We start from the raw sequence: 17,047 nt of genomic DNA, 5'->3' as shown, positions 1-17,047 counted from the left end.
ATCTACTATTGAGAGATACTTTTGCAATTATCAAGGTGCTTATTTTGTAACATACACATTGCTTTCAACACCTGAAGGAAGGTCATCCACCTAGACCATAATAGAAAAGCAAAGTTAAAGTTCCCTAATTTTGTCAAACATCAAAGGATTATCAAAAATAATTTACAACCTTAAAAGGTTTGCCAAAAAATGGATTTCAGTGCCTACAGATTAAAAGGACATCACCAAGTTTATGGCCTTCAAAGAAAAACTGTAAGAAGACAAGACAGCAAATTTATTCTGGAGTGAAAAACATCCACCCTGGTATCACAAAAGTCTGGTAAGTTTAAATTACAGTTTCTCCTTGAGTGCAATTTCCTAGCTCTTGAAAAAGCAGCAATGTAAATGTAATGAAAGTACATGTCAGTAAATAGGTCCCAAACTTACTTGGCCTTAATTCTGGCAGTTACATTGGGATTGTACCTTTTTGGTGCCTTCCAGTTTGCAGAGTCAGTGGGGAGGGGCACCTCGCATGCTGCATGAGTCAGGTGGGTGTAAGTATTACTTTGGGCATATCTCCCGCACTCACCTGACCATGCCTGTCAAAAACTCTGGCATCCACCTGCCCGTGCTCAGGCTTGCCCGGTGCTGAAAATGGTCCTATCTCCCCCCCCCCGCCCCCCCCCCCCCCAACAGTGGAAGTCACAAATAACTTCCTATGTGACTGTGACCATGGTAAGCTCTCCCTCCTCATCCTTCTCAACCTGTCTGCAGCCTTTGACATAGTTGACCACACCATCTTCCTCCTAGCCCGTTCCTCCATCGTTCAATTGGGTGGGATTGCGCCCGCCTGGTTCTATTCTTATCCATCCAGTTGTAGCCAGAGAATCACCCGCAATGGCTTCTCTTCCTGCTCCTGCACGGTTACCTCTGGAGTTCCCCAAGTATCTATCCTTGACCCCCTCCTATTTCTCATCTATATGCTGCACCTTTGGCGACAAAATCCCAAAACACGAGGTCAGGTTCTACATATATGCTGATGACATCCAGCTCTACTTCACCACCACCTACCTCGACCCCTGCATACTCTATTTGTCACACTGCTTTTCCGATATCCAGTCTTGCATGAGCAGAAATTTCTTCCCAATTAAATATTGGGAAGACCAAAGCCATTGTCTTCGGTCCACGCCATAAACTCCGTTCCCTAGCCACCAACTCTTACTGGTCACTGTCTGAGGCTGAACCAGATCATTCGCAACCTTGATGTCTTATTTGACCCTGAGATGAGCTTCCAACCACATATCCGCTCCATCACCAATATTGCCTACTTCAACCTCCATAACGTCGTCCATCTCCGCCCATGCCACAGTTCACTTACTGCTGAAACCCTCATCGATATCTTTGTTATCTCTAGCTTTGACTATTACAATGCTCCCCTGGCGAGCCTCCCATCTTCCACCCTCCATAAACTTCAGCTCATCCAAAACATTCCATGGCCTTTCCCCTCCCTATCTCTCTAACCTGTTCCAGCCCTGCAACCCTCCGCGATCTCCACACTTGTCTAATTCTGGCCTCTGACGCAACCCTGATAATCACTCCACCATTGGCGACGTGCCTTCAGCTGCCTAGGCCCTAATCTCTGGCATTCCCTCCCTAAGTCTCTTTGCCTTTCTACCTCTCCTCCTTTAAGACAATCCTTAAAACCTACCTTTTTGGCCAGGCTTTTGGTCACCTGTTCTAATATCTCCTTATGTGGCGCAGTGTCAAATTTTGTTTAATAACACTCCTTTGAAGCCCCTTGGAACATTTTACTACGTTAAAGGTGCTACATAAATGTTGTTAACCTCCACTTAGGAAGAATAATAGCCACCACTACAACACTGGGTCTTGACTGAGGCTCAGGTGTAGGAACCTCCAGTTAGGGATGACCAGCTCTCACTATTCCCAAGCCATCATTTGTCTTTTATGGGGTGGACAGAACTTGTGCTCCAGTCAGAAAACTCCTGGAAATTTTATTTTCCAGGAGCTTCTGCCAGAAATATGGTAGAATCCCCACATAGTTTCAATGTAATAGTCTTTAAAGTCGCTGATGTACACACAAAAAATTATACAATAATTCGCAGTTCATGTGTATTTGTAAATCTCTTCCATAAATGCTATCAGCAGCTGTCGGTCTCTATAGTTTCAATGTCTATATGCTTCAAAGTAATAGTTTGCATTTTGTTCTTTCTGTCTCCACAGATGTGTTGTCGTTATAAATCCAGCTCCACTCCATCCAACCCTACAACCTTCTGAGTTATCTGCGCTCCTCCAATTCTGGCCGCTTGTTCATCCCCGATTTTCTTTGTTTCACCATTGGTGGTCATGCCTTCAGCTGTCTAGGCTCTAAGCTCGGGAATTCCCTCCCTAAACCTTTCTACATCTCTACCTCTCTCTCTTCTTTTAAGACGCTCCATAAAACCTACCTCTTTGACTAAGCTTTTGGTCACCCGACCTCCTATCTCGTGGCTCGGTGTCAAATTTTGTTTTGATAATTGTTCCTGTGAAGCGTCTTGGGATGTTTTATTATGTTAAAGGCGCTGTATACATGCAATTTGTTGTTGAGATGCCACCTGGTCACTTTTTTTTAACAGTCCCTCCTTGTTTTTGAAGCTGTTGCCAATTGACATCACCTAGCTCTGCCTCTCCCCACTGCTACTCTTTTATCACCTAAAGTTAACTTTTCTGATACTGTCCTTGCACCATTTCCTAAAGCAACGTACTTATCTGGAATGCCAGAGCTTGCATCTTCACCCACACAAATTCTCAACCCCGTATCACGCTCATCCTTGCCAATCTTCACTGGCTCGCTAGGTATACTTTTACTTCACAGGGAGCCCACCCACCAAGAGCGCATATCAGAAATTTCAGCATCTGCTGCACACACATTTCCAAGCATTTAAAATAATGTTTGGAAAATGCTGTGCAGCGTGCACCAGAATCTCCAATCTTGGCTGATGAACTCCCTACCAGAGGGACAAAGTCAGAAAATTACACCTCCTGTGCCATGTTAATTGATGTAAAATTCCTTGTCCTATTCTTCAAATTACTCTATGGCCTCATCCCATTACATTGATCTCCAGCTGTACAGGTCTGCATTCATGTACCCTCCATTCCTTCAATACTGGTTTACAACTCTTTCCCGTTCTCTTTGCTCCATAGTTGATGGCTATTCTTTCAGACATTTTACTTATGCCTTTGGAAATCTCTCCCTGTACCTCTACACATTGCCACCACCATCCCTGTTTTCAAAAGCCTCCTTCTGCTTTATTGTAATTTCCCAAGGCAACAAGTCCACCATCTGATACTAAGCAATGGAACAATCTGTCACTTTTTACCAACTGCTCCACAGGCTGCTCCATAGGAGCTGCCCAGAACTAGCTCAGATGTTTGGGATATTCCTTACTGATGATGTAGGCCATCAATGATGTCTCGGCTAGTGTGTGAACTTTGAACATACAGATATGAACAGATTTTATTCTTCTGCACAACGTTACTAGGCTATGCATAATTGGCAGGGGAAGTGGGCTCTCCAGTTAATCAGTTCACTTCATTGGTGAAAAAACAGTAACCCTCCTCCATGAAACTGTTCAGAGTTCCTTACAGATATCTGATGAAATCTTTTTGCAAGGGACAGTAGTAATCCGCTGAAGTATCGGCCTAGGTTATGTACTCAAGAGGCTAAACTGGGCCTTGAGCCCACAATGGAGAAAGGGATACCACTCCTTCAGTGTTCAAATTGATTGCGACCAACTACGATGAATTTTTCATGTCAGCGAAAAACTTGCATGGAGTTGTCACAAGAGTTTTGTCATGAGGCAGTCCAGCCTCCAAGTTGTATTCAGGGGGACTATTGGTTTGGCTTCTGGATTACCAGGCATACGCCTTGCTTCCAGGACTGATGACCACACTTCAAGTTCCAATCTTACATCGCTCATTCATTAACTAAAGTGGTCATTGAGTGGACTATAGGGGTTTTGAAGTGAAGGTTTTGCTGCCTTAATAGATCTGCAGGAGTTATGCTCTATGCCACTGAGCACATTTTACGTCATAGTTGCTTGCTGTGCCCTTCACAACATTGCTATTCAGAAAGAAACAGAATTGAAATCTCAGGATGAGCTGGGGACTGGCTGCTGTGGAGCCCGGGGAACATGGACCTACAGCATTCTTTCATGCCTTTTATATCTGCTTGCCCAGGGTGTGCAGGTGACCCTTGGGTCTCCCACAGGTGCGCCCCCTGGTGGCAAGTCTTACACTTTGGTAAAGTTTACATACATAACACATGCCACTTCATCCCAACCAGACCTTGCAATACCATATGACTGTGATCATGATATATTATCCCTCCTCATCCTGCTTGACTTTACCAAGGCATTTAATACAGTGGACCACCATCCTTCTCCAAGCCTTTCCAGCTTCACGGGACTGCTCTCCGTTGGCTTTATTCCACTCTACCTGAACATTTCCAGAGCATCTCCAGCAGTATCTCTCTCCCCACCCCTGCATCACCACCTTCAGAGTCCCCAAATGTCTATGTTTAGGCCCATCCTCTTATTTATCATTATGCTGTCCCTTGGCTTCCACATGTACGCTGATGACACCCAGCTCTCCCTTGCCGTTGCCTTTCTTGACCCCTTAAATCCTTTGTGCTGTAAGATTGCTTGTCCACCATCAAGTGTTTGATGCATTTTATCTTCCTCCAATTCAACATCGGGAAAACCAAAGCCATCATCTTTGGCCCTCACCTTATCAGTCTATCCCCAGGCACTCTATCAGGCTGAACCAGACTATCCATAATCTCGATGGTTGTTTGACACTGAGCTGAGCTGACTCAATTTTCTCTCTCTTTCTAACTTCTGCAATATTGACCACCTCTGCCCCTACCTCATCCCCTCTGTTGCTGAAACCATGCTTTCGTCGTATCCATACTTAACTACACTAATATTGTCCTTCCTGGCCTCCTATCCTCCACTCTACATAACCTCCATCATGTCCAAAACTCTGCTGTACATATCTTATTCGACACTTAAGTCGTGTTTTAACCACCACATCTCTCTTTGTTGATGTATGTTGGCTCCCCATCGCCCAATCTTCAAATTTAAAATCCTTGTCCTCACCTTTAAATCCCTCCTTGGCCTTCTACCACACTATCTCTCTATCCTAATCTAGTCTTGTATCCCTCTTTCTTGAACACTGCATTCTTCTGACACCAGCCTCCATGTATTCCCCCTCCACCTCCACCTCCACTATTGGTGATATAGCCTTCAGCTGCTTGGGTCTTACTTTCTGGAATTCCTTCCTTAAACTTTTTCATTCCTCCAATTCTCTCCTTCTGTAAAAACGTTTTCAAAACCCATCTCTGATATAGAAACAGAATGCTGGAAATACTCAGCAGGTCAGGCAACATCTGTGGAAAGAGAAACAGTTAACGTTTCAGGTCAATGACTCTTTGTCAGATCTGGAAAAAGTTAGTGATGTAACAGGTTTTTAAGCAAGTGTAGGGGCAGGGACAGGGTGGAGGGGAGGAAAGAACAAAAGGGAAGGTTTGTGATAGGATGGAAGGTAGAAGAGATTAAGAGACAAAAGAGATGATGCTGCAAGGCAAAAAGACCTGGTAATGGGACAAGTTAAGAAACAAGGGCCCCAGGGGGAGGGGGGGAGAAGGGGGAGAAAGGAGATGGGAGGGGGTGGGAGAAAGGAGATTGGGGGGGGGGGAAGGAGATTGGGGGGGAAGGAGATTGGGGGGGGGAAGGAGATTGGGGGGTGGAAGGAGAGTGGGGGGGAGGGAGAAGGGGGAGGGAGGCTGAACGGGCCGGGCCCGAGACTTCGGGCAGGGCCCATCCCCAGCACCAGATTTACAGGTAGGTGGCGTTGGGTCTGGTCGGGGGGGTGGTGGGAGGGAGGTTGGTTCGGTTCAGGTGGGGGGGGAGGAGGGAGGGAGAGGGAGGGGGAGGTCAGGTCAGATCCAGTCCGGGGGGGGGGAGCGGGTGTCGGGTCTGGGGGCGGGGGGGCGGAGCGGGTGTCCAGTCCGGTCCGGGGGCGGGGGGGGGTGGGGAGCGGGTTTTGGGTCTGGTCCGGAGGCGGGGGGGGGTGGAGCGCGGGTGTCAGGTCCGGTCCGGGGGGGGCAGAGCGGGTGTCGGGTCCGGTCCGGGGGGGAGGGGAGGGAGTGGGTGTCGGGTCCGGTCCGGGGGCGGGTGGGGGGGGGGAGCGGGTGTCGGGTCCGGTCCGGAGGCGGGGAGCGGGTGTCGGGTCCGGTCCGGGGGCGGGGGGGGTGGAGAGCGGGTGTCAGGTCCGGTCTGGGGGGGAGAGCGGGTGTCGGGTCCGGTCCGGGGGGGAGGGGGGAAGCGGGTGTCGGGTCCGGTCCAGGGGCGGGGGGGGGGAGCGGGTGTCTGGTCCGGTCCGGGGGGGGGCGGGTGTCGAGTCCAGTCCGGGGGGGGGGGGGGGGGCGGGGGGAGTGGGTGTCGGGTCCGGTCCGGTCCGGAAGCGGGAGTCGGGTCCAGTCGGGAGGAAGCAGGAGCTGGCCATGGGAGGAGCCTTATTCACACAGCCCCAGTGAGGCCATTCGGCCAGGGCTAGGGGCTGCGTGCTTCGGGCCCCCCCCACACCGTTTCGGGCGTCTGGAGCTACTGCACTTGCGTGCCCACTGTAGCGCGCATGTGCAGAGGTCCCGGCACTGTTTTCGGCGCAGGGACCTGGCTCCACCCCCTACAGCTCCTGCTGCGCTGCGCCGAGGGCCAGAGGACCTGCTGGGAGGTGGAGAATCTGGAGGGTTTTTTTCGGCACACTTTGTGGCGCGAAAAACGGGCGTCCAGGTTGGGACTACGCCATTCTAGGCGCGGCTCGAAACTTGGGCCCAATGAGTCTAGCTCGGGTGTAAATGGAGATGGCAGAATCATCAACAGCTGCCATGAGAAAGAGAAAAAAACAGAAAAAAAGAAAAAAATAGGGGCAGAGGTTATGGTTTGAAATAGTTGAACTCAATTTTGAGTGCAGAAGGCTGTAAAGTGCCTAAACGGAAGATGAGGTGCTGTTCCTCAAGCATACGTTGAGCTTCATTGGAACAGTGTAGGAGGCAGAGGACGGAGAGATCAGAGTGGGAGTGGAGCGGATAATTAAAGTGACAGGCGACCGGAAGCTCGGGGTCACACTTGCGGTGTTCTGCAAAGCGGTCACCCAATCTGCATTTGGTCTCCCCAATGCAGAGGAGACCACATCGTGAGCAGCAAATACAGTATACCACATTGAAAGAAGTACCAGTAAATTGTAGTTTCACCTGGGAGGAATGTTTGGGGCCCTGGACAGTGGGAAGGGAGGAGGTAACAGGGCAGGTGTTGCATCTTCTGCACTTGCATGGGACAGTGCCGTGGGGAGGGGAGGGAGCGCTGGAGTGATTGAGGAGTGGACCAGGGTGTTTCAGAGGGAGCAGTCCCTTTGGAATGCTGAAAGGGGAGTGGAAGATCTGTTTGGTGGTGGGATCACGCTGGAGGTGCCGGAAATGACGGAGGATGATCCGTTGAACGTGGAAGAGCAAGTCTCCAGTCGTCCTGGTTAATCCTTGCCACTGGATAAAGGACTAGCTCTGTCAAGCCCGTGTGGTGGCTGATGTGCAACGGTCACCACGTGTTTAAAAAAAATTCACGCACAGGCATCTTCAACCCCCTCAACTGGAGTTCAGGACCAGAACATTGGATCCTTCATTGAAACATCTGTGAACTCTCGTGGAAGCAAGTCATCCTCGTTCGAGGGACCGCCTGTGATGACTAGTATGGAAGGTGGCATTGTCAGATCAGATGCGACGGAGAAACTGGGAGAATGGAATGGAGCCCTTACAGGAAGCTGGGTGGGAGGAAGTGTAGTCCAGGTAGCTGTGGGAGTCAGTGGGCCGAAAGTGAATGTTTGTCAATAGCCTATCCTCAGAAATGAAGACTAGAGAAGTCGAGGAAGGGAAGAGTAGGAGATGGACCATGTAAAGGTGAGGGAAGGGTGGAAATTGGAAGTACATTGGAACCATCATGCTAAACACTCCTTTCCTGGCTCAGTGTCTATCTTCCATACATCTGTGAAGCATCTTCGAACATTCTGCGTGTTAAAAATGTTGTATAAATGTTGTTATTGACTAATTCACACTAACATGAAAATTTCAATGCATGACCAGTGATCACACCAAATCATTTTACTTTTGCACAATTTCTTAGTGAAACCACTTCTTTGTCATATGCAAGTATCCTATACAGTGGTGTGCGGATGATACTGATGGATTAACATTGTTTATTGAGTTGTGATTTAACCAAAGTGGACTGGAAACAGCCACTTGAAGGTAAATCAGTGTCAGAGCAATGGGAGGCATTCAAGGAGGAGATAGTGAGGGTTCTGAGCAAGTATGTTCCGTTAAAGAAAAAGGGTAGGACTAACAAATCTAGAGCCCCCTCTGGAGGTCAAGGGGCATATAGGGTAGGATAAAGAAAAAAGAGAAGCTTATGATAGATACCGAGGGTTCAATACTGCAGAAACCCTGGAGGAGTATAGAAACTGCAGGGGTGAAATTAAAAGGGAATTTGGGAACCAAAGAGAGGGCATGGAAAAATATTGGCAAGTGAAGTCAAGGGAAACCCAAAGATGTTTTATAAATACATTAAGAGCAAGAGGATAACTAAAGAAAGAGTAGGGCCTATTTAGAGACCATAAAGGTAACCTGTGTGCAGAGGTGGAAGACGTGGGTACGGTTCTTAATTAATACTTTGCGTCTCTTTTCATAAAAGAGAAGGATGATACAGAAATTGCATTTGGAGGAGGAGTGTAATAGTAGATTAAATAAACATAGTGAGAGAGGAAGTATTAAGGGGTTTAGCAGCTTTGAAAGTGGATAAATCCCCAGGCTCAGATGAAATGTACCCCAGGCTGTTGAGAGGAAATAGCAGAGGCTCTGACCATCATTTTCCAATCCTCTCTGGTTTACAGGTATGACGTCGGAAGACTGGAGAACTACTAACGTTGTACCATTGTTTAAAAAGGGAGAAAAGGATAGACCGACTAATTACAGGCCAGTCAGCCTAACCTTGGTGGCGGGAAAATTATTGGAACAAATTCTGAGGGACAGGATAAATCTTCATTTAGAAAGACACAGATTAATCAACGGCAGTCAGCGTGGATTTATTAAGGGGAGGTCATGTCTGACTAACTTGATTGAATTTTTTGAAGAGGTAACAAGGAGGGTCGATGAGGGTAGTGCATTTGATGTAGTCTGTATGGATTTTAGCAAGGCTTTGGATAAGGTCACACATGGCAGACCGGTCACGAAAGTAAAAGCTCATTGGATCCAAGGCAAATGGCAAGTTGGATCCAAAATTGCACAGAGGCAGGAAGGTTAATGGTTGAGGGAGTTTTTGCGACTCGAAGGCTGTTTCCAGTGGGGTTCTGCAGAGCTCAGTACTAGGTCCCTTGCTTTTAGTGGTATATATCAATGATTTAGACTTGAATGTAGGGGATATAATTAAGAAGTTTGCAGATGATACAAATATTGGCCATGTGGTTGATAATGAAGAAGTAAGCTGTAGTCTGCAGGAAGATATCAATGGACTGGTCAAATGGACAGAACAGTGGCAAATGGAATTCAATCCAGAGAAGTGTGAAGGAATGCATTTCGGGAGGGAAATACACAATCAATGGTAGGACACTGAGAAATGTAGAGGGATCTTGGAGTGCATGTCATAAGAACATAAGAAATAGGAGCAGGAGTAGATCATTTGGCCCCTCGAGCCTCCTCCACCATTTAATAAGATCATGGCTGATCTGATCATGGGCTCAGCTCCGCTTCCCTGCCCGCTCCCCATAACCCTTTACTCTCATCGCTCAAAAATTTGTCTATCTCCGCCTTAAATATATTCAATGACCCAGCCTCCACTGCTCTCTGGGGCAGAGAATTCCACAGATTTACACCCCTCTGAGAAAGAAATTCCTCCTCATCTCAGTTTTAAATCGGCGACCCCTTATTTTGAAACTATGACCCCTAGTTCTAGATTCCCCCATGAGTGGAAACATCCTCTCTGCATCTACCTTGTCGAGCCCCCCTCATTATCTTATATGTTTCAATAAGATCACCCCTCATTCTTCTGAACGCCAATGAGTACAGGCTCAATCTTTCTTCATAAGACAACCCCTTCATCTCAGTAATCAACCTAGTGAACCTTCTCTGAACTGCCTCGAATACAAGTATATCCCTCCTTAAATAAGGAGACCAAAATTGTACGCAATACTCTAAGTGTGGCCTCACCAATACCCTGTACAATTGTAGTAGGGCTTCTCTGCTTTTATACTCCATCCCCTGTGCGATAAAGGCCAACATTCTATTTGCCTTCCTGAATACTTGCTGTACCTGCATACTAACTTTGTGTTTCATGCACAAGGACCGCCAGGTTCCCTCTACTGCAATATTTTGGAATTTTGCTCCCTTTAAATAATTTGCTTTTTTATTTTTTTTGTAAATGTGGATAACCTCACACTTTCCCACATTATACTCCATTTGCCAAATTTTTGCCCATTCACTTAGCCTGTTTATATCCTTTTGCAGATTGTTTGTGTCCTCACAGCTTGCTTTCCTGCCCATCTTTGTATCATCAGCAAACGTGGCTACATTACACTCGGCCCCTTCATCCAAATCATTAATATAGATTGTAAATAGTTGAGGCCCCAGCACTGATCCCTGTGGCACCCCACTAGTTACTGTTTGCCAACCGGAAAATGACCCATTTATCCCGACTCTCTGTTTTCTGTTAGCCAATCCTCTATCCAGATTAATATATTACCCCAACCTGTGCACTTTTATCCTGTGCATTAATCTTTTATGTGGCACCTTATTGAATGCCTTCTGGAAATCCAAATACACTGCATCCACTGGTTCTCCCTTATCCAATCTGCTTGTTACATCCTCAAAGAACTCCAGCAAATTTGTCAAACATGATTTCCCTTTCATAAAACCATGTTGACTCTGCTTGACTGAATTATGCTTTTCCAAATGTCCTGCTACTGCTTCCTTAATAATGGACTCCAGCATTTTTCCAACGACAGATGTTTGGCTAACTGGTCTATCGTTTCTTGCTTTCTGTCTGCCTCCTTTTTTAACTCGGGGCGTTACATTTCCAGTATTCCAAACTGCTGGGACCTCTCCAGAATCCAGGGAATTTTGGTAGATTACAACCAATGCATCCACTATCTCTGCAGCCATTTCTTTTAAGACCCTAGGATGCAAGCCATCAGATCCAGGGGACTTGTCCACCTTTAGTCCCATTATTTTACCGAGTACTTCTTTAGTGACAATGATTGTTTTAAGTTCCTCCCACAGCCCCTTGATTATCCACTATTGGGATGTTTTTAGTGTCTTCTACCATGAAGACCATTACAATATATTTGTTCAAAGTCTCTGCCATTTTCCCGTTCCCCATTATTAATTCCCCAGTCTCATCCTCTAAGGGACCAACATTTATTTTAGCCACTCTCTTCCTTTTTATATAACTGTAGAAACTCTTACTATCTGTTTTTATATTTCTTGCTAATTTACTTTCATCATCTATCTTCCCTCTCATTATTTTTTTTAGTCGTTCTTTACTGGTTTTTTAAAGCTTTTCACTCCTCTGGCTTCCCACTAATCTTGGCCACTTTGTATGCCATTGTTTTCAATTTGATAACATCCTTTATTTCCTTAGTTAGCCACGGATGGTTACCCCTTCTTTTAAAATCTTGCCTTCTCATTGGAATATATTTTTGTTGAGAGTTATGAAGTATCTCCTTAAATGTCCGCCACTGCTCATCAACGATCTTACACATTAATCTATTTTCCCTGTCCACTTTACCAACTCTGCTTTCATACCTTTGTAGTCTCCTTTATTTAAACTTAGGACACTGGTTTGAGATCCAACTTTCTCACCCTCTAACTGAATTTGAAATTCAACCAAGCAATGATCACTCTTTCCTATAGGGTCCTTTACTACGAGATCATTTATTAATGCTGTCTCATTACACAGTACCAGATCTAAGATAGCCTGCTCCATGGTTGGTTCCACAATGTACTGTTCAAGGAAACTATCCCGGATACACTCTATGAACTCTTCCTCAAGGCTACCTTGGCCAATTTGATTTGTCCAATCAAGATGAAGATTAAAATCACCCATGATTATTGCCGTTCCTTTTTTACAAGCTTCTATTATTTCTTGATTTATACTCCGTCCAATATTGTAGCTACTGTTAGGGGGCCTATAGATTACACCCACCAGTGACTTCTTTCCCTTATTATTCCTTATCTCCACCCAAACTGATTCTACATCCACAGATCCCTGAAGGTAACAGGCAGGTCGATAAGGTGGTTAAAAAGGCACATGGAATACTTGCCTTTATTAGCCGAGGCTTGAATATAAGAGCAGGGCTGTTATGCTTGAACTGTATTAAACATTCGTTAGGCCACAGCTAGAGTACCATGTGCACTTCTGGACACCACATTGCAGGAATGATGTGATTACACTAGAGAGGGTGCAGATGAGATTTACGAAGATGTTGCCTGAATTTTAGCTATGAGGAAAGATTGGATAGGCTGGGGTTGTTTTCTTTTGACAGAGGAGGCTGAGGGGAGACCTATTTGAGGTGTATGGAATTATGAGGGGCCTAGATCGAGTGGATAGGAAAGACCTATTTCCCTCAGCAGAGGCCTCAATAACCAGGAGGCATAGATTTAAAGTAATTGGTAGGAGGTTTAGAGGGGATTTGAGGAAAATCTTTTTCACTCAGAGGGTGGTGGGTTTCTAGAACTCACTGCCTGAAAAGGTAGTAGAGGCAGAAACGCTTGCCACATTTAAAAAGTACTTGGATATGCACTTGAAGTGCCATAAGCTACAAGGCTACGAACCAATAGCTGGAAAGTGGGATTAGGCTGGATAGCTCTTTGTCGGCCGGCATGGACACGATGAATCAAATGGCCTCCTTCTGTGCTGTAAATTTCTATGATTCTATGATTATCTCTTGCACATAAATAAGGCAAATATTTCACTGAGAAATCTAGTTAATTCTACATTTCAACAATTCATTGTGCAAAGTATCTTAGTTTGTGACAACACTAAAATTGAGCAGTTATTATCTGCTGAACAATAATGCTTTATTTGCTTATAATATTTATAATGTATTTTTACTGTAAAGTAAAATATATTTGTTCTTCTCATTTATGTCTCCAGTGTTACATCCTTACCTCCTCAGCCTGTGGGGGTGAAATGAGGCGTAGAGGATCAGCTGCCTGTTATACACCTTGTTTATTTTTCCTTTTGATTAACTTCCATGGAAAGGAAAATCGGTCGGAGTGCATAACAGCCGGCTGATCTGCTGCCACCTCATTTTGTAACCCCATCAAAGTTGAAATTCACCCCCCAGTATTTCAAACCCAGTTCATGCGTAAATTGGGCTTTTCAATATGGTGGCTGCTCAACCTATTGGATGAAACTGTAGCTGTTTCTGGAATGTTCAGTCTAATTTGACACACTCTTCCCCTTGCATTACTAACAACATTACATTATTCCTGCCTGGTGTAGTGAATGCTCAATTATGTCTTCTGAATGCATGATGTGCACATTATGCATTCAGTAAATCTGTAACCAGAATAGTGAACCAGTATAATGTGATTTAAAAAAAAGTGGATCTGGTACAGAGCACATAAAACGGTGTGCATTGTATTTGCTTTTATATTCATCGATATCACATGGTTACTCACTGGTATTCACTGATATGTTATATCCACTTCAGATGTATCTTGCAACCATTTTTAGGTGCACATTGTCTATAGCATACTCTGAAAATTGAAAGGCTGTAGCTGAAGTCATTTTGATAGCTTCTAATAGGATTGTCAAAAGACTTTCATTTCATGTCTCTTCTCCTAAAATAATGGAATTGTGTTTTAATGCTGCAACTTGTTCTTTCATAAATGTTTCAGTTTGTAATCAGTGACTGGTGAATAAAAACATGTTAGGAATCATATATATTAGTAAAATCATTGCCTATTAACTATTTCTAATATTTTCATTAATAAACTGAGTTATTCTTGTATATTTTAGGTTGACTTGATGAAAGCTCATTTTAAATAATGTTTAATTTCTTCCAGAGTCAATACAAATTTGTATGTGAAGCCATCCTACGTCTGTATGAGGAAGGTTTAATTCAACCACTGGAAGCATGCCAGGCTGCAAGTTAGTACTGCTGTTGGAGAATTTTGACTAATTTCCATGGATTGAAACAAATCTGAAAGTATAGTGACATTTCAGTGCTTGGCCAGCTCCATAAATCTAAGAGGAAACCTACTCGATGTTTGAGCACGCCTGACGTCTGGCACTGATGTTTAAATAAGGAATATATTTGTATATCTTTGTTAGAGGCAATATCTTTTAGTATATTGTCATGTGTGTTTTCAATTTATTAATTTTGTCTGTTGTTAGTTTGCCTTGTCATTCCAACATACCTTTTAAACAAACTACTAAGGACAAGGCTGCATTTTGAAATTAAAAAGCTGACAGCAGTTACGTTTAATCCATGATACACCGACACAATATACAACAATGGGCTCATTTAAAGGCTAAAAATGCAGTGAACATTACGTTTAATGGTTCGGGTTAATGCTGCTGACTTTTTATTTTTCATGTTATCGTCTAATAGTTATTGGTTTAAAAACAGTTAACTTCTGATTATTTAGGACTATTTATTACTTTGATTTCATCCCATTTATCAATTAAATACGCCTCTTGTTCCATGTAATCAGAACAGCTTTGAACTGGAGAGTACTATAGTTTTCTAATAACTATACTGTAGAACAATACAGAATAATTTTATTTATACAAAACATAGACTCGATGTATAAATGTATGTATGGACAGCTAAACTGCACAGCAACTGTAGTTACATATTTGACCTTTCTGATTAGATTAAAATTTGGTGAATTCGCCACACATTGTAAGTAAGTGTAATTAAGAAGTACAACAGTAATACTGCAGTAGAATCGATCCTTTATAAAGCTTCATACAAAATAGGGTGACCTGGTATCTATTAATAGAGGGTCTCAATTTTGAATCCCAGCTTTGACTTGGTATTCAAACCTGTCTGTCCTCATAGGGCAATTTATTTTTTAACCAGTTCTTAAAAAGGCCACAGAATGGAGTACTGTATGTTTTCAGGATGAGAGAAAATGTCATGGAACCAGTCCCACCCACCCCAGAGAATTAATGCAAAGCCACAGTGTCTGGGACTTCTGGCACAAGGAGGGTACAATGAAAAGTAAGGTGATTCAAATTGTTAAACATGACATTATTAGGTTTATTCAAGCTAAATTAAATATTTTGTAGATTATATTTTTGAATATTTAAAATGTGGCTGAGAGAGGCTGTGGAAGCCAATAATTCTGAATGAGCCAAGACTGTAATTTAGTTCAATGCAACGTAGTTTGCTGCAATATGCTGCAATGAGATTTTGTATATGATACCACATGCAAACAATTATAAAGATTGAGAAAATTCTTCCTTAGTGCTGTAATGTTGTACAGCTTTGCCTTACAAGCCCAGTTGCGTTGGTAACCAGGTTCTCCATTGGTGAATTTCTCCAGTTCTCATTGGTTCTGTTTAATAGAACATTGTTCAGAGGTGAGGCTCTTGTCCCCATCTCGGGGACAGATGTATTTGCCAAATTTGAATCGCACTTTCTGGTGGCTGATCATACGTAGCATTGATGGCAGACATGGTAAATGTTTCTGGCCTGGATAAGCATCCCTTCCTGAGCCAAAGATGGGAGAGCGGTGCTATTTGGACGGGATGCAGAAGAGTTGATTATAACATATACCCCACTAGAACTGTTCCATTAAACACTGTATACACTGCTGGTAAAGGAAAAGCAGTTTGTTAATTTCATTGTTTCAGCTATTTTAAAATTCCATTCCATTTGAGTTTGTTTTAATTGTAACTACCTAGTAATACCCAGAATGTTCAGTAAAATAAAGCAGTATTGTCATGAAAATATAATAGTTTCTCTGTAGGATTAATACCAATTAAGATAAACATTTGTGTCATATCGAGCAAATAACTGTTCTAAGTACAGAGGCATATAACTAGAGATGAGCTGGACTGAGCAACTTTTCACATGAATTAACATAAACTCACATTTTGTCATTTACATTCTAAAAGATCACAAGAACCAAAGTATTATTCTAATGCTTTGTATTTCAGTACCCTACTCCCCAAATGATTCTATGCCAGATTTTGTAACTTGAAGGAATACATCTTATGCAACACAGTTCTTGTTATTTACATTTGGTACAGGTGGGGAACCATTACTATGCAGAAATTATTAGTTTGCGCTTATGTACACTTAGCTATATTTCCTGTGCTTCAGTATGTATGTGTTGTTTACTTGCACAGTTTAAAACTGTTGAAATGCAGATGCACAATTGCTGCTGTGATAAGTGTTTCAGAAAATGTGTTCATAAATTGAGTAGCATGTTTGATTTGTAATATGTAACTTACTTGATTCTAATGTGGCTGTTGGTCCCTAACCTGCAGGTAAGCATTGAATTTCCTCCACCATCCTGTCTGAAATTGGGTGGGATAGTGGTGGTAAAGTGAAACCAATTGGGCAATGTGACCTACTGCCACCTTTCTGCGGATGTGATTTTACCATTATCTCCGCCTCCCAGCTGCTCTTTCTCCACCCGCTGCATGATCTATTTCCTTTCTGTCCACCCCCAGTTCGAGCCACTCTGAGACTACCAGGTGTACCATGGTGGTAGGCCTGAGGCAGCAACGTAAATAGATTTAAATGCTCCCAATGGAATAAGAGGGCATAGTAGAGATCTCCTCTCCCTCTGATCATTCACCTGTCAAAGGCCTCGATCTCAGCCAAGGCCTTTTACTCCATTAACTAGTCCCATCTTCGGGACTCTTTGACCCCTTTAATGATGTCTTCGACCTCCTTAAGGTGTTGCACCAGTGGTCTCTGCAGTTCCAGTTGGGGATCCCATTGG

At 43.9% G+C, this 17,047-nt stretch overlaps 1 protein-coding gene across 6 annotated transcripts in view; it reads left to right on the top strand.

Moving 5' to 3' along the window:
- The window catches only part of LOC139264534 (tyrosine-protein phosphatase non-receptor type 3-like), a 418,869-nt gene extending 402,368 nt beyond the window's left edge, over positions 1 to 16,501 (top strand). For all 6 annotated transcript variants that reach the window (XM_070881143.1, XM_070881141.1, XM_070881142.1 and 3 more), the window contains one exon: positions 14,150 to 16,501. In XM_070881143.1, coding sequence (XP_070737244.1) covers positions 14,150 to 14,239 — 90 coding nt within the window. In that variant the 3' untranslated portion in view covers positions 14,240 to 16,501. The remainder of the gene's footprint in view (positions 1 to 14,149) is intronic.
- The last annotated feature ends 546 nt before the right edge of the window (positions 16,502 to 17,047 follow it).

Source organism: Pristiophorus japonicus, chromosome 5 (assembly GCF_044704955.1).
Source record: "Pristiophorus japonicus isolate sPriJap1 chromosome 5, sPriJap1.hap1, whole genome shotgun sequence".
NCBI classification, from domain to species: Eukaryota; Metazoa; Chordata; class Chondrichthyes; family Pristiophoridae; genus Pristiophorus; species Pristiophorus japonicus.
The sequence above is the reverse complement of the archived record's forward strand: the minus strand, read 5'-3'. Positions and strand labels throughout refer to the sequence as shown.